At 47.1% G+C, this 17,757-nt stretch overlaps 1 protein-coding gene across 1 annotated transcript in view; it reads left to right on the forward strand.

The window, feature by feature from the left end:
• The window catches only part of LOC309808907 (forkhead-associated domain-containing protein 1-like), a gene marked incomplete at both ends in the record, with an annotated part of 97,925 nt that extends 81,737 nt beyond the window's left edge, over positions 1–16,188 (forward strand). The window contains 5 exons of the mRNA XM_082629477.1: positions 3,476–3,592; positions 6,510–6,605; positions 7,030–7,250; positions 7,791–7,956; positions 16,072–16,188. Of these exons, the coding sequence (XP_082485603.1) occupies positions 3,476–3,592; positions 6,510–6,605; positions 7,030–7,250; positions 7,791–7,956; positions 16,072–16,188 (717 nt within the window). The remainder of the gene's footprint in view (positions 1–3,475; positions 3,593–6,509; positions 6,606–7,029; positions 7,251–7,790; positions 7,957–16,071) is intronic.
• Positions 16,189–17,757: the final 1,569 nt, after the last annotated feature.

Here is a 17,757-nt window from a genome sequence, read left to right on the forward strand (position 1 = left end):
GCGGCCTCTCTCATTGCGGAACACAGGCTCCAGACGCGCAGGCTCAGTAGTTGTGGCTCACAGGCCTAGTCGCTCCGCGGCATTTGGGATCCTCCCAGACCAGGGCCCGAACCCGTGTCCCCTGCATTAGCAGGCAGACTCTCAACCACTGTGCCACCAGGGAAGCCCATAGCCAATATTTTATAATAACTATAAATGGAATATAACCTTTAAAAATTGTGAATCACTATGTTGTACACCTGAAACATACAATATTTTACATTGACTATATCTCAATTAAAAAATAAAAAAGCTGTGACCTAAAAAAAAAAAATCTAATTGGTGAAGGATTACTGTGTGGTCCCACTGGAAGACAGGAAACATCTAAGGAGGACCTTAAAAGTCAGCTCCCCTCTCCTCCTGCCTGGTTTCTCAGCTTCTTTTGATAAGGGAAAGAAAGGACTTTTTACATTGATCTTTGCAAGCTCAGTTGATTGTGTCTATTTCTGCAAGACTTTGTTGCAAATAAAAGGATTCCCTGCATACATAGAAAATCGCTCTTTCTCAGATATCCAAGATACGCAGTATTTTTATGTGAAAAAAAAGAAAGTTGTAATACAATATGCACAGTGTTCTCCCCTTTTTTTTCTTTTTTTTTTTTTCAAATGCCAATATCCAACCACAGGAGAAATCTGGAGGAAAAGACATAAAAGTGTTGAGAGTATTATCCCAGCATGATAAGACTGCGTGAGCCTTGACTTTCCCTCAGTCGTTCAACAGCTATTTATTGCAGCCCTACTGTGTGCCGGCCCCTGAGGATACAGCGGGGGGACACTTTCCACTTTATGGGTTTCTGCCCTGTTTGGATTTGTGTAACAGGCATGTGTAAATTTTGTAACCAGAACTATAATCAAGAATTGCTGCTTCTCCCAGAGAAGAAAATCCCTCTTTCCAACAGCCCAAGTCTGCATCACCCATCTCTGCCATCTCGGGATCCACCCAGTGCCCCTCTCCTCACGCACCCTTCACATAAGCCAGCCCAGCGCTTCAGTCTCCAGCCTCTAGTCTCTCTGAAAAGAGAATGACAGACCTAGGTCTGAATTCTGATCCTACTGCTTACCAGCTCCATAGCTTAACCTTGCTGGGCGTCTGTGTCTCACCTATAAATGCAAACACATTTCCTTGCTAGGCTGTTTGTAATGATCAGAAAATATCACGTGGTAAACTTCTGGCATGGTGCCTGGAACATGGCAAGTGGTTAATACTGAATAGCTATTATTATAATATTATTATTCTCACTCTTCCAAGCTGGAAATTCTCAGCAAGTGGCATTGTCAGAGGTCAAGGGCCCAGGCACGAGCCTATTCAGCTCCCCTCCTGTCTCTCTCCGCACCCACCTTTCCTCCTTTCCCTCCATCTTCCCTCACTACGTTCTCTTTCCAAATGCAGCTCTTCCCTCCCTGAGTCTCCCCTTCTCTCTCCCTCTCAGACCACCTTGTGCACAAGCTCCTGAATCACGACCTCCTTCTTCAGCGTCTACAGCCTCCCGCTCTATCTTTCTCCTTCGTCATCAAACATGCACTTCAAGCTGGTGCATCTTCACTGGGACCACTGCTTCTTTAGCTCGTTTTCTACTGCTTGTACTCCTGTCCCACTAAGACCTTGAAGTGCATTACACCCTGTGTGCTCACCACCAACTTCCCACATTGTCTTTGCCTCTTTGGCAACTGACGTGGCCCCCCCGCACTGAAGCCCCAGCTTCCTCCCCCCGCCATGTTCTCTCTGGCCTACCCAACCCTCTCGGTTTGCTTTCTTGAAACCCTCTCATCTTTGATAATTACAGCTTGGGTGGGTGATGCTCCTGGCAGCCAGTAGGTGGAGGCCAGGGATGCTGCTAAACGTCCTACGGTGCCCAGGACGGCTCCCACGACGAGGACTGTCCAGCCCAACACGTCGAGATGCTGCAGCTGATAAATGCTGCTGGCTCCTTCGTCTCTGATACATCCCGGTTATTTTTCTGAAAAAAAAAATCACCCTTCATTAAGCCAACTCACTGCTCCATCAGAAGCTGAAATAGCAGTGACTCAGACCCTGGAGTCACACCACTGTGATCCCAAGCCCTGGCTCAGCCATTTGCCAGCTGTGTGGCGTCCAGCAGCCACAGGTCTCAGAGCCCGACCGCCTCATGTGTAAAAGGAGGCGATGGCGGGACAATACAGTGGGGTGATGCGTTGATTGCTTGGCAGAGGGCCGGGCACACAGGTCACACTCGTGACATTTCAGTGATGTTTAAATCAAGTTTATACTCTTTAGGCTACTGTTCTAGGCTGGCCACAAACTGAGCTCATCTTTCCATCCCGACTCTTCCCTCTACTCCTCCCCTCCCCCATCATCTGCTCTAACCCAATTAAGCTCTTCCAGAACATGCACTGCATTTCCCCACCTCTCATCCTACCTCCTGCCTTCACCCCCCATATTAGTTTCCTATGGCTGTTCTAACAAATTACCACAAACTTAGGGGCTTAACACAACTCATATTTATTCTTTTACAGTTCTGGAGGCCAAAGGTCCAAAATCAGTTTCGCTAAGGTAAAGGCAAGGGGCTGGTTCCTTCTGGAGGCTCTAGGAAAGAATCCGTTTCCTTGCCTTTTCTAGTCTCTAGACTGGAAAAGGCGAGGAAATAAAAATTCCCCGCTTTCCTTGGCTCACGGCAGAGGAGCACCTTCAACTCTCTGCTTCTGTCACATCACCGTCTCTGTCTGTCTGTAGTCAGACTCCCTGTGTCTGCTTCTTGTAAGAACCCATGCACCTATATTGGGTCCCCCCAGCTAATCCAGGATAAGCCCGCATCTCAAGATCCTTACCTTCATCACATCTGCAAAGGTCCTTCTGCCCTGTCAGGTAATGTTCATAGGCTCTAAGGATTAGGACCCAGACATCTTTGGGGGGGAGGCATCATTCACCCAACCACCTCTTCCATTCTGACACGCCATCCCCTCCAACTCTGCATACCCATGCGTGCCCACGCCCAGTGGGGCCTCAGCCAAGCAGTGATCACACCAGGTGAATGATGGCGCCTCCCCTGGGACTTTTTCATAGACGGATGCTGTGCAAGGACCAACCTTGGGGAACTTCCCAGGATAAATACCCTGTTTAGAGGGAATAGGGCTTTCAAGAAGCCAAGCTTGCTGCTGGGTGGAGCCCTGGGCTAGGACACAGAAGCCTGGGTTCAAGTCCATCCTCACACCTGTGGCCGAAGGTTCCCCCTCAGTGCCCCCGCCCTGGGAGGCTGCAGCCTCATATGAGCTGTGTGGCCTTGGACAAGTCATTTCACCTCTCTGGGCCTCAATGCCTCACCTGCCAAGGGAGGATTGTGAGCTAATTAGTACTGGCCTGTGGTAAGTGTCCAGTAAATAGCAGCTGTGACTTTTACATGCAGTAACTTCTTCCTGAGCCTTTCTTTTGAGTGTAAGTTATTTCTTTTATAGATCACAAGGACCACATGGATGGATCATTTCTAGACTTAAAGACCCTCGGGATGGAAAAAAATGTTCAGAAAATATTGGATGCAAAACCTGACTTGCCAACTTTTTCAAGAGTAGAGATCGGAACGGTAACCAAAGAAACTTTGTCTCTGCATTGACTGACACGTGGGGAGGGTGGGCATGAGGACAGACACTAGCCGTGTGCCCTGGCACCACTGTATACATCATTGATTCGAGGCCAGGTCCTCCCTGATGGGCTGGCAACTGTATGGACTGATCAGTGCCTGGCCGTACCAGCGATCCAATGTTTGAATAGAAAGGCGGCTTGCCATCATGTACAGCATGATATAGCATTGCACTGATGCTGGCCAGGTCAATCTCTGGGCCCTCCTTTTCACATCACATGTTATATTCTGCAGAAAATATCCAACAAGCTAATGTACAACAGTATGTCATGAGCTTGCCTAACATTTGCTTTTTGCTATAAACTGAAAAACATGAACACATAAAGGGCAGCAGAAGGGAGCCATGATGATTAAGAAGACACAAGTTCTAGAATCAGAGACCTGTGTCCTAATCCCAGCTCTGCAAGCTCTGTGACCTTGGGCAGCCTCCTAACCTTTCTGGGACTTCAATTTCCCAGCTGTAAAATGATGATGGAAAAATTAAAGGAGATCATTATGTAAAGTGCTTATCCCAGTGCCTAGCTCATAGAGAGCACTTTAATAGATGATAGTTATTATTGTCAAACAGTATTTAAAGAGTATTATCCAAGAAAACCTTCCTTTCTTAGGGAGCATAGTTTGTGTTTTCCAGGATTTTCAGAAGTAATTTGATTGTTAGGTTGAAGGTGCCCTGTATCCTAAATGGATGTTTGATCGGGTGTTTGACTGACACATGACAATGGACAGCTCAGGTCAGCGTGGCTTGCTGTGGCAGCTGGTCTAAACCAGCTTTTGGAAAACATAATAAAGCCATCCTCTCTGTACCAGCATTTTCTCCTACAATTTTTCTAGACATTTGCTCACACGTCTAGAGATGTGAGTCTTCAGAAACGTGTTGGTCTTCCTGATAAAATCGAACCTTCCTTCTCTGAGGTTGGGAGTAGAGGGACCGTCTCCAGGTGGGGAGCTCAGCTGGATCTCATGTCCTGATGGTCCTGCTTCCAAGACCTTCTCCTTGGCAACAAGCCCTCATCCCACCACTGACACCACAGAGCAGGAAACCTCCTAACTCTCAATCCTCCAAGGTTGGCAGTAATTAAATGAAAGAGCAGGAGGAAGAATAGCTGACATCTATGAACTGCTTACTGTGTGCCAGGCGTTGAGCTCAGCCGGCTCCATGCCTTATGTCATTGAACGATCGTAGCAGCCTTGTGTCATAGTTACTATTATTGTCCCCATTTAACAGATAAGAAAAATTAAGGCTTCAGGAGGTCAAGTACCTCACCCAAGGTCACAGAATAATGATTGAAGACACACCAGGGGTGTGTCCCTGGTGGTGTGTCTGCTAGCCTGCAGAGACCGGGTGGGGACTGTGTGCTTGGATCCTGTAGCCCAGGCTCTTCCTTCGTGACCCTCCCCTCAGGAAAAGAGGGGGCGTCTGGAGAGGTACAGAGGATGCAGCTCAGGGTAGCTGAAGACACTGAGCAGCATCTCAGGTTCTTTTTGCAGCAGATCTGCCCGGTTTATTGTCATCTTCAGATACCCTCTTTTATTCTCATCTCCATAGATACATAGACAAATATGTCCACTCTTATCTATCACAGTCATTTTGGGGGCCATTATAGTTTTTTAGTTGTTTTGTTTTTAATCTCAGAGGTTTTCAGGGTAGTGCCAACAAATGCTAGGGCTAAGAGATGCTCATGGCAAGCATTAAAAGCCAATTTATTTTTTAAGGAGGCTTATTATGGTTATTTGTAGTCGTTCAGATCAGGTAACCTACTCAGACTGGTGGCCATTCCATGCAGTCATTTGGGCTTCCAGCAGCCAGCTGGCTGGTTGGGGTCTTAGGGAGATGCAGCTGCAAACACTATCTGCATTGTCTCTGGAAAGGGTCTGAAGTGATGCTCACCCACCAGGTTCCAGAACTAGGAGAAGGTTGGGCCAAATTTTGTGAGGGTATGGTTTCTGCTGCACAGAAATGAGATTCCTTTAATAAAAAGGAGGGAGGCTATTTTCCACTTAACCTTCATTCGTTCATTCCACAAACATGCCCACTATGCACCACTCGGTGCCAGGTGCCATGCTGGGCACAAGGAGGGAGATAGTGAGCAAAAGCCGCATGGTCCCCATTTTTCTGGAGCTTGTCCTCTCAACATCAGCGGTACTGATTTTTTGAGCCAGGTAACTCTTTGTTTGGGAGACTGCCCTATGCATCGTGGGGTGTTTAGCAGCATCCTTGTCCTCTACCCACTAGACGCCAGCAGCAATTATGACAACCACAAATGTGTCCAGGCATTGCTAAATGTCCTGGAGGGGGTAGGGTGGACAGAGTCACCCCCGGTTGAGAACCACTGGCCTAAAGGGAAGACAGACGAGACGGTGGCCAAAGAATGGCATAAGTGATGCATCATTTCAAAGGCAGTCGTGCTCTGAAGTGGTAGGAACACAGTCATATAGAAAGCAGTTCACAGAGTCAGACTGGATTTAAAACCAACTTTCTTGGCATGGACATATATACACACACACGCTACCAAAGGTAAAATAGATAGCTCGTGGGAAGCAGCTGCATCGCACAGGGAGAGCAGGTCAGTGCTGTGTGTCTACCTAGAGGGGTGGGATAGGGAGGGTGGGAGGGAGACGCAAGAGGCAGGGGATATGGGGATATATGGATACATATAGCTGATTCACTTTTTGATACAGCAGAAACTAACACACCATTGTAAAGCAATTATACTCCAATAAAGATGTTAAAAAAATTAACTCTCTCAAATTATTCTTTAGTATCTTTCCAGTTCTTCCATTATTCTTTGGGTTATTCTTCTGGATGTAGAAAATCATAATGGAATGCCAAGAGAGTTTTTCTTCTTTTTTTTAATTTCAGCCTCAAAATGGCCTTTCCAGCCCAGGGTCCATCATGGTCTCTGAGAAGTTAAGGAAAATGGATGTGGCTGACGCTTTAGATCTTAGTGAAAAGCTGGTAGGTATACCCAGCATCAGTCCCCTCCTGTCCAAACCTGCGTGCCCTGCAGGTAGTTTAAACATCAACTCCACATACATGTTTAGTTGTTACAGTAGCTCCACGAGACCCATCTCCTATCCCAGCATGGGCTGGAAATTGCAGAGCCCAATTCCTTGCAAGACTGGGTAGTAAGAATGAATGTTTATGTCTGTTGTCATTCCCCCTCCCCACTTCCCCCCAATTCTCAAAAAGGCATAGTGTAAATGGATGCGGGGGAAAATGAAAGTCGTACTAAAAACCCCAAATGCACTCATTTGCAAAGCATGTGTTTCTTCTCTGCAACTGCAGAAAATGAATGAAACAGAATTAAACGTTTGCCTCCTCAAAGTGGCCACCAGCGGTCTTGGGCCAGGCCTCTTACCTGTGAAACGCTTTCTCGTAGTACATGGACATGAGCAAAACCCTCGGGACTTTGATGAACATCAAAGGTATGTCAGGTCACGTGTCCATGAAACACCTCTCCCCAAAAGAGAGGGAGAGAGTCTACCAGCTTCGACAAAGAGACCTGTACCTGGTGTTTGATAAGATCACCCTACTCAAGAACCAGCTGCAGAGAAAAGAGGAGCTTTTGAGACGATACGAGAAAGACATTGAACAGCTCAAATATGGCTCATGTCTCCGGCAAAAGGCCCAGGCCTCCATTCTCCAGGCTAAACCTCGGTGCAGCTGCAGACCCGTAGGGACCAGGACAAGAGGACAGAGGCCTGGGTGTGGAGGGGGGCAGGCGGGATGGTGACTCAGGGCCTGATGGACCCAAGTCTCTGGGCAAGAAAGCAGCAGTTAAAGTACCCTACTGTTAAGGAATAAGGTGCACCTTTTTTTATAAATGTGTCTGATGTTTCACCATGTGTGTGCTTTTCGTAATTCCATCCTATTTTCAGTGGTATCCGTTCCCCCACCCTCTCTGGGAAATTGGGAGGGGCTGGTAGCATAACCTGTGCCCCCTTCATGCTGCACGTCCACAGCCAATGGGCTATTTATTCTGCCCTCTAGTCCCCACATCTTCAGCCTTCCCCCCACTTGTAAGGAAACCGCGAAGCCAGGCATATATGGAAGTGTTCTGAGGATCTCCCAGGTCGGGAGCATTGGTGGTGAGTGAGAAAGCTGAGGAGAAAAGAGACTTTGTCTCTCCTGTGTGCTCAGGCAGAGCAAAGTGTCGGTTCAGATGTACCAGTCACAGGTGGCAAAGCTGAAGGACGACATCTCCAAAGAGGCCAAAGAAAAGGCGCTGCTGAAGGAGGCCCTGGCACACATGGAAGAGCGGCTGCACCAGGAGAAGAGGGTCACCAGGGCTATCAGGCAGCAGAAGGTGAGAGGTCCCTGCTCGGAGCAGAGCCTCTGAGGCTGCCCCTCAGCTCCCTTTAGAAACAGCCAACTGAGGTCCCAGTGGGATCCAGGCAGCACAGAATGCATTCGCTCATTGCAAAGGAAGGTGGCAGAATAGCTTTAGCATTAGGCAGACTTAGGTTTAGACTCTTGTTCTGCCATTTACTGTGTGACTTCAGGCAGCTTTTTTTTTTTTTAACATCTTTATTGGAGTATAATTGCTTTACAGTGTTGTGTTCATTTCTGCTGTGTAACAAAGTGAATCAGCTATATGCATATGTATATCCTCAGATCCCTCCCTCTTGCGTCTCCCTCCCACCCTCCTTATCCCACCCCTCTAGGTGGTCGCAAAGCAATGAGCTGATCTCCCTGTGCTATGCAGCTGCTTCCCACTAGCTTTCTATTTTACATTTGGTAGTGTATATATGTCCATGCCACTCTCTCACTTCATCACAGCTTACCCTTCCCCCTCCCCATTTCCTCAAGTCCATTCTCTACATCTGTGTCTTTATTCCGGGCTGCCCCTAGGTTCATCAGAACCTTCTTTTTTTTTTTTTTTTTAGATTCCATATATATGTGTTAGCTTAACCTCTCTGAGACTCAGTCTAGCTTGCCTCTATTTTTTTTAACTTTCTTTTTTTTTTAATTTAATTTTTATTTTATATTGGAGTATAGTTGATTTACAGAGTTGTGTTAGTTTCAGGTATATAGCAAAGTGATTCAGTTATACATACACATATATCTATTCTTTTTCAGATTCTTTTCCCATATAAGTTATTACAGAATATTGAGTAGAGTTCCCTGTGCTATACAGTAGGTCCTTGTTGATTATATATTTTATATATAATAGTGTGTATATGTTAATCCCAAACTCTTAATTTATCCCTCCCCACCACATTTCCACTTTGGTAACCATAAGTTTGTTTTCAAAGTCTGTGAGTCTCTTTCTGTTTTGTAACTAAGCTCATTTGTATCATTTTTTTTAGATTCCACATATAAGTGATATAATATGATATTTGTCTTTGTCTGACTTACTTCACATAGTATGATAGTCTCTAGGTCCATCCATGTTGCTGCAAATGGCATTACTTCATTCTTTTTTATGGCTGAGTAGTATTCCACTGTATATTTGTACCACATCTTCTTTATCCACTCCTCCATCGACATTTAGGCTGCTTCCATGTCCTGGCTGTTGTGAACAGTGCTTTCTGAGACTCATAGTCTAGCTCGTCTGTATTTTTTTAACTTTTGATAATTCGTGTATTTTATCTTGTTTTTTCTATCCAGATAACTCTTTTTTCTACCAGTTTTATTGAGACATAATTGACACACAGCACTGTACTGAGCTTAAGGGTGTCCAGCATCATGATCTGACTTCCCTGCCTCCTGAAATGATGACCACAATCAGTTGAGTGAACAGCCCGAGTGTTTTTAAAGGCGGCGCTTGTGATTTTCATTGTTCTGCCAGGTGCCAGGGATACACCGAGGAATAAGCTCTCTGAGAATAAAGATTTGGGTTTGCTATTCTGAGTAGCCAGAATAGTACTCCAGTCTTTCTGACTTGGGGCTGTGTATTTGTACACGCATGCTTGCGTGTATCTGTGTACATGTGAGTACGTGCTGTGTGTTTGCATGTGTGTGTATTTGCATGTGCGTGTTTGTTGCCTGCATGAGCTCTAAGGAGGCCAAGGTCATAGAAGGGTGCCCTTCTCCTCAACCAGGAGGTGATGGTCAGATAGTTCCTTGCAGAAGCCTGCCCTCCATTCTGAGAACCTTCTAGGCAATAGGTTTCCAGACAGCAGGCTCTCTGGCTTAGAGCCCCAGAAATGAAAAGTGGCTGTCCTGCTCTGAGGGAGCCTGGATGCGGTGTTTCCAGTGCTCACTGCTGTGAATTAAACATCACAGGCCTTAGTCTGCATGTGTCATCGAGCTGCCTCAGGCAGAGGACAGTTTCCTTTCACACCAAGCAATGCCAGGGAGAGCTGGGCCAGTGACAGAGTTGTGACTTTCCCTTTGATGTGCCCTCTGGAGAGCTCACCCCTCCCCACCCCGCCCCCGCCCCCAGGGCTTGGCAGACTAGGCCCCAAAGCAGAGACACCAGACCACAGAATGGGACAGAGAAGGGCCCAAAAAAAGCCATTGTCATGTACTGAAAACCTGAGGATTTACATAATCAGGCTTCACATGCATTATTCATGGGCTGCCTCATTCATACACAGTGCAAGGGACAGGCCAGCCTGTTTGTCAGGAAGAAAACAATAATACATTTTAAAGTTTTGCTGGATCCTAAAGGGCACTTGTATATATCTGTCTTGGCATCCGTTCCTTCCAGGGAGTATATCTTCGTTGTCTTTAAGCAGAAATTAACAGAAAGTAGAATTCCTCTTTTCTAAGTTTTACACGTAGTATTTTCACAAGGAGCCTTAGTTTTTTAGCCTCCTGTATGAAACTTTGAAACTCTTCACCCGTTCACAGAGGTGGCAGTGTTGAAGCACTGAGATGAAATTACACATCTTTAGCCTCAGAATTGCCCACCCCCCAAAAAAAATGGAGTTTGTAGTTTTAATTTTTGACCATCTCTTCACCAAGCAGACCTTTCAAATATCAAAAGTCCTATTTCCACACTAATATCTCTGGCTGTGAAAATGAGACTTGGTATAAGATGCTGGGCCTTCACAGCGAACTGGGTCTGTGGCTCTGTCCATGTGGCAGAGGGACGGGAACCGCGGCCCAGGCCGTGCTCACTCGAATCCACTTCCCACATCACTCGAGAAGCCGGCAGTGTCTCTCAGAGTTCAGAGGCCAGATTTGGAGTCAAACAAATAGGGGTCAAGCCCCACCGCTGCCCCGAATGACCCTGAGTAAGTGGCTTGACCTCTGTATCCCAGGTTCCTCAACAAAAGCAACCAAAACTGTTAGCAAGGGGCCTACTCCGTGGGGCAGCAGGAGGGTTAAATGGCAAAATGCCTGCAGTGCCTGGAACATCACAAGCCCCGTTTCTAAGGGGGAAGAATAGGCAGCTCATGGATGGGTGGGGATTCCTCTATTTCTTTCAGGGAGCTTCCTGCCAGCTGACGCCTTCCCCGGTCCTCCCAAAGCTGCCAGCTCTTATGGGACGCGCTCTTCTCTTTGGTGAATACGACTAGGCCACGGCCAAGAAAGGACCCAGATACCTTTTGTGAAAGGGCTAAGGCTGGGATTTTCAAGAGGAAATTTTTAAATGCACAGAAGTTGCCACTTGGGAAGCACGCAAGCCCTTTCTTAGGGCTTGAAGTGTAAGAAAGGCTGAAGGGCACCGGCTGCTTCTCGCAGGAGAAGCCGCTCAGCTCTCCTGCCAATCAAATCTCCAGCCAATCAAGTCCTGGCTAGGGGGCGTGACCACCACTTTGCCTTGTGGTCTCAGCCAGGAAAACCCCCTAACCTTCCCTCTGCTTAATTAGCTCAGATCCCTCTTCTTTAAGATGAGAATAAAAATGGCACCTAGCTCGTAGCCTTCCCAATGGGAGCTTGTATACAAAAGCCTTAGCACATAGGACCACAAAGCATTCACCCTCTCCTACCATCGTCATTACCCTCACTATTCTCTTTAACTCACTATCTTCCAAGATTTCCTTGGGCCCAGGTATTCTCAAGATTCTGGCTTCCTCCGTGCCACTTGTGTGTTTTGTTTGTTTGTTTGTTTGTTTTTGCGGTACGCAGGCCTCTCACTGTTGTGGCCTCTCCCGTTGTGGAGCACAGGCTCCAGACGCGCAGGCTCCGCGGCCATGGCTCACGGGCCCAGCCGCTCCGCGGCATGTGGGATCCTCCTTGACCGGGACACGAACCCGTGTGCCCTGCGTCGGCAGGCGGACTCTCAACCTCTGCGCCACCAGGGAAGCCCCACAATTGGTAGATGTTGTGTAGGAGGAGCGTGGGATGGGAGGGGCTTGGGGTGGTGCTCTTCCGCCCACAATGATGAAGTAGAACCATGTGGCCAGGCCTATGCAGCATACGGATAGAAGAAGGCTAAAGAAAAAGACCCTCCCGCACCCCCTTCATCACATCCCAGTGTGTTCAGTAAAGTTCAGGAAAAGCAGGTGCACAGGGGCCAGGCTCTGCCCTTCAGTGCCCAGTTGCCCACTGACGGAACTTAATCCAGGAAGGAATTTTGCAGCAATGTTCAAACTGGGGTTCCCTGGAGCCTTTGGGTGCCATGGAAAGGTGTGACTCTCAAAGCACACACACCTTTCTCCCGCCAGAGAAGCTCTCCATTATCTTATACCCCAAGTTCCTCATGGGATTTTGCTTGGATATACGGTTCTGCCAAAAAAAAGGCGGGGGATGGGGTGGGAGAGAAGAAGGCTGTTGGTTTAAAACTAACCCCTGCTTTATAATATCTGGGAATTTGGATAGTGATTGTCTCAACTGAGTTTGTGATAAATACTGAGTGGCTGCAGGCTCGAGGCCTTCTCCACGGAAAATGCCTGGAGGGCAACTGTCAGTTCAATACGGGCCCATCAGCCTTCACAGACAGTCCTCTGAGGGTAGAGTTAGCATCCTTCTGGGAGAATGGAAGAGTCTTGTAAGCACCTATGCCCTGTCCCAAAAGACAGCCTTATTTCCTCCCTGAGTTTTGTGACTACCCGGTAGGGTTGCCAGATTTAGGGGAAAACAAACAAACCAAAAACACGATGCCCAGTTAAATTTTAATTTCAGATAAACAACAAAAGCTATTCAGTATAAATGTCCTAACTATTACACGGGGCATATTCACACTCACAAATTTGTTGGCTTCATTCTGAAATTCAGATTTAACTGGGCATCCTGTATTTTATCTGGCAACCCCTCCAACATTTACTGAGCACCAACTAGACACCAAGCAGGGAGGTTCTGAAGCAGGTGTCGCAAGATGGCAGCCCACAGATATATTCCATTTGGCTCATGGGATTTTTTTTTAAGTTACATTTCAAAATAGGGCAGTTTCCTGGAATACTCTGGATTTCCAGCTTCTCTGGGAAACTTGGAAGATCTGGCGACCCTAGGCCCACAGACCCACAAGCCACCATCACAAGCCTCCATCTTCCAGGCCCCTTAGAAAGGCCCTGGGCTCGTGTGTTTGCTGCTGTCCACCACCACCCCAGCTCACTTCACCCACTTCTTTTCCTTTCCTGGCCGCTGTAGGAATCAGGTTGGCGACCCCAGTGGATGCTCAGGGCTCTAGGAGAACGTCTCCTTCCTGACACCACTGCACATTCACCTGCGGAGTGTCAGTCTGCAAGGGAGACCCCAGTTCCCTCTCACTTTTGTGTCTCCAGTGCCTAGGGGATGCTCTTTCTTTGATGAGCTGCCCCTGAGGTGCAGGGTCTTGAGCAGATCAGGGTCAGCAATAGTAATCAAACCCCAGGGGAGCGGCAAGCTCCAGGTTTTCAGTGATGCTGGCTTCCCAACAGGCCCCTGTAGTCCCTGCCAGGGAGGTTAGCCACTGGGGCTTTCAACATTTCCACTGGGTGGAAAGCCACTGGACATCTACAGCCTCTTCCACTGATCTAGGAGGCTCTGCTTCCAGCTAAAGCAGATCTGTCCTCCAAGAAGAATACAGTATCCTTCATAGCCTTCTTGGTTGGCCACCTCCTTCTCTGCTGGAATCTGGAACAGAGATTCCCTAAAAGGTGCAGCAGGACAGTGTAGCGTTGCCCCAAAGCCACACCCCCTTCTGCAGACCTCTATCCTCACCTCCTCACCTAGGAAGGCTCAACATTCCATCCAAATGGGTAGCATCTGAAAGTTGAGAAAAATCCATTTTTCTCTGATGCAAAAGGCAAAGAAGAACATACGCTAAATTTTGTCAATATTCTTTCTGTGTTAAAGAGACGAATGTTTGGAGAGCTGATGAAGAACTCAAAGATGCAGAACTCACATTTCCAGGTGAGCCAGAAGAGAGAAGAGAGAAAACCCTAGAACGTCAGCAGGAAGCCCAGTGGACAGTTATCCCACATCTATTATGTATTGAGCATTTGGCATGTGCCGGGCACAGAGCCAAACACTCGACGTGCAGTATCTCTTTTAAGCTTCACAACAACCCTATGGGGTGGGTGTTGTTATTATACCCAATTTACAGATGAGGTGTCTGAGGCTCAGAGACTTTCTTTGTCCAGAGCCACACAGCTCAGTAGGAGAGCTGGGAATCAGTGCAGATCTGACACCCAGGTGAGTGCTAGCTTTTCCTCCTTTAGGTTAGAAACCTCCAGGTAATAAACCTGATACATTTCCAGTGGTATTTCTCTTAAATTTCAAGGAAGCATCCTCTAGAATTCTCTTCAAAGTTGAGAATTAAGACTATGAAATCTTGAACATGTTGAAACATTGCCATTGACAAATCAGCCCTGGAACTGGAATTAAGCCAGTCCACGTTCCCACTTTGCAGACAGTAGAGGCGAGCTCTCAGGAAGCTAGAAAGCCAAACACATTTTGGTTGAATATGAGAGAGGAGACATTCAAGTTTGATAAAAGGCCACAGTCATGCTGAGGCAACCAAATTATCATGGGAAGAAACGAAGATATTCTAGGTGAGGGATATATTTGAAAAATAGAAGCTTCTCAACCAGCATCCTTGTGCTAAGACCAGAAGGTGGTTACTCCCCAGAGCAGGATGTTAAGAGGATAGAGAGCATCCTGAGGGCCCCACTTGATCTGAGACGTTTGCCACCCTGCAAAGTGGAAACGACTGGAAGTTTGTTACTTATTCACTCACATATATGACTGAGCTGGGAGGAGGCAGAAACTGCCCTACATCTAGGTTTTGTCTGAGGACCACCTGCGGATGTGAAATGGCAGAGGAGATATTGGGATGGGCCCCGGATGTTGTGGGAACATTGTGCTTCTCTGAGATGTGAGACGCCCTGGAACTTCGCTCTGCCTCTGGCTTTAACAGAAGCGGGGCAGATGGTGCTTCGGCTAAGAGCAAAGAGCCAGCTTCCCATTCTCCCTGCCCTCCAGCCTGAGCTTAGAAGTTTGGTGTCTAGGATCTCCTCAGTACAGAAAGGTTTCCTCCAGGTTCCTTGCCAAGTGTACCTTGGGCGACTCCATCCCCAAGAGTGGGCCTTGGGCTTCCCTGGTGGCGCAGTGTTTGAGAGTCCGCCTGCCGATGCAGGGGACACGGGTTCATGCCCCGGTCCGGGAAGATCCCACATGCCGCGGAGCGGCTGGGCCTGTGAGCCATGGCCGCTGAGCCTGCGCGTCCGGAGCCTGTGCTCCGCAACGGGAGAGGCCACAACACTGAGAGGCCCGTGTACCGCAAAAAAAAAGGGGGGTGGAGGGGGCTTTTTTAAGGATATAGGGGTGAGTGCCTCATAAAAACTGGGAGCTGAAAGAGAGACTGGCCTCGAAATAGAACTGGTAAGCCATCAGATCTCAGGCATCATCTCTTTTACACACACACAAGCATGCGCACACGCACACATAGGCCGTATCTCCTCTCTGTGTCTCTGTGTGGCTCCCCTGATCTCTGCTCTCTCCAGTCATGTGACAGGAAGGAATGACCTCATGGTCCCCCAGTTCAAAGGACCAGCCCAGGAAGCAAGTAGCATCTTAGAACCCATAACCCAAATCCTGGGAGTGACCATCTTAAAAGCCCAGCCCGTGCTAAGTGCCCGATCAGCTATGACCAGGGACAGAGTCACACACATGGCTGCCTGGATCCAGGAGTAGTGCTCAGAAAAGGGTTAGACAGACCCCCTAGAGTATGCTGCATTTTACCCTCCTAAGACATCAGAGACATAAGGCATTCAGTTCAGTAACAGCTTTTCGAGAGAAAGTCCATCCCAATGAAATTGCCTATAATCAGAAACTGCTGGTTCAAAAAAAGATGCAAATGTCAGAAGAAAACGTTATCTGTGTATCTGGAAGAGTGTACACCAAAATGTGAATAAGGTTACCTGTGGGTAGTGTGATAATGGTGGATCATTTTACCTTCGTTTTGCTCACGTCTATGTGTATATATAAATATTTTTTACAACAAAGATTTTATTTTCAGTAAAAAAAAAAAATGCCATTTGAGAAATATTTGGGGATCTCCCTACAATTATAGAGTTTGGGCATTTGTTGCTCTTGCTTGTTGTAGGTTGGAGCCAGAAAAGGCACCCCAAAGATGGACCAAGGAAGGGAGATGCTGAAGAGAGAAATGTCCAGCAAATCCAGCCAGAGCCTTCTGTTTTCTAAACCTGGTGGAAGGAACTAGAAACGTCGTCCCGCTGGGCCTCGCGTGATCCTCCGTGAGTCAGTGTAACTCTTCTGCGTCCAACTACTAAGATGCTTTTTTAGGACATTAAAGGTTGCTACCCTAGTGTGTTGCTTCCTAGACTGGTATTTTGCACAATACTGTATTTTGGAGTGTGTGAGGAGAGGGGTTCTTTTCACAGATATTATGAATGTAAACATACACAGGCATATGAAGAATAAGTTTGAAATTCAGACTCCTAGGCCTGGTAGATGCAATTATGTGTTTGGGTAGTGACAAACCCAAATGTCATACCTCCAAGGAGCTCTGAGAAGCCCGCAGTGGAGAAAACCCAGGGCGTGTACTGGGGCCACAGGACAGAATGGTAACCTCAGGGCTGTTGGGGCCATGGTATAGTGCATTTATATCTGAATTGATTATAATAAATGTGAACAGCAACCAGTTTTATCGCTTCCATAACAGTGAGTCATGTTTATATGGCGCTCTGCGGTGTTCAAAACACTTCTCGTCTAATCCTCTCTCAAGCCCTGGGAGGTAAATAGCATTATGTTCCCCATTTTACAAAGGAGGAAGCTGAGGCCCAGAGAAGTTAAATGGCCCGTCTAAAGTCACACAGCTAGTAAATTCAAGAATTGGGTCTGGAACCCAGGTTTCTAACTCCATCTCATGCTGCCCATTCTGCCGCACCAAGACAGCCCAGTAGGTCAAGTCCCAGGCCATCAGGACAGACCAAGTACCTAGTCATCAAAGAACACACACTGCCCAGGTGGACACACCCCTTTCCCATGGTGTTTGAAGAGACCCTCATTTTTGCCTTCTCTCCAGCCATCTGTTCTCTCCCTGCCTTTCTTGTATGGCCAGAGACCACCAAACAAAACAGGAGGAAGAGCCAGAAGCCATGAATATCATTTATTTTTTATTTTTAAAAAGGCACAATAAAAGTATTTTGATATTTTAAAACCAAATGCATTCTTTATACTGATTAAAACTAGAAGGAAATGGGAAAAATGATTGGCATGATCTTCCACTAAAGGTACTTCTTACACAGTGAGAAGGGGGAGCATCACCTGACCTTAAAAATAATCTTGAAAATCCCAGCAGTTTTCCATAAAGAACATATTACTTATACTGTACCATATCCCCAAAATCCAAAACAGCAATCTCCAGCACCAGAAAAGATCACTTGGTCAGGCAGTAGTTAAGTAGCTGGCTCATGTTTGGAAGCCAAATTGTGTGGGAAAAAAATACTTTGGTTGAATACAAATATTTGAATTTGCATAAGTTAAATGTAATGCCTATGTGGCTCCACTGTATTTGAGGTCTTTCAAAGGACGTGTTAATCTTTATCATATCAACATTGCAACCCACAATGGCAATGTCCTTTCTTCACTCCTTGAACTAGATGGTTCTTTAGGTGTCTCCTCAGCCACACACCCCTTTCTCTGAGAATGCACATTCCCCAACCAGGTTTACCCTACCTACTGCTGCTCTCTTGGCCACACCTGACTGGCTGATCAGTAGATAGTCTACCCAAGCCAGACCAATCAGGTTTCTCTTCTAACCCAAGCT

The sequence above is a fragment of the Mesoplodon mirus genome (genome assembly GCF_964341445.2).
Source record: "Mesoplodon mirus genome assembly, chromosome: 7".
NCBI lineage: Eukaryota > Metazoa > Chordata > Mammalia > Artiodactyla > Ziphiidae > Mesoplodon > Mesoplodon mirus.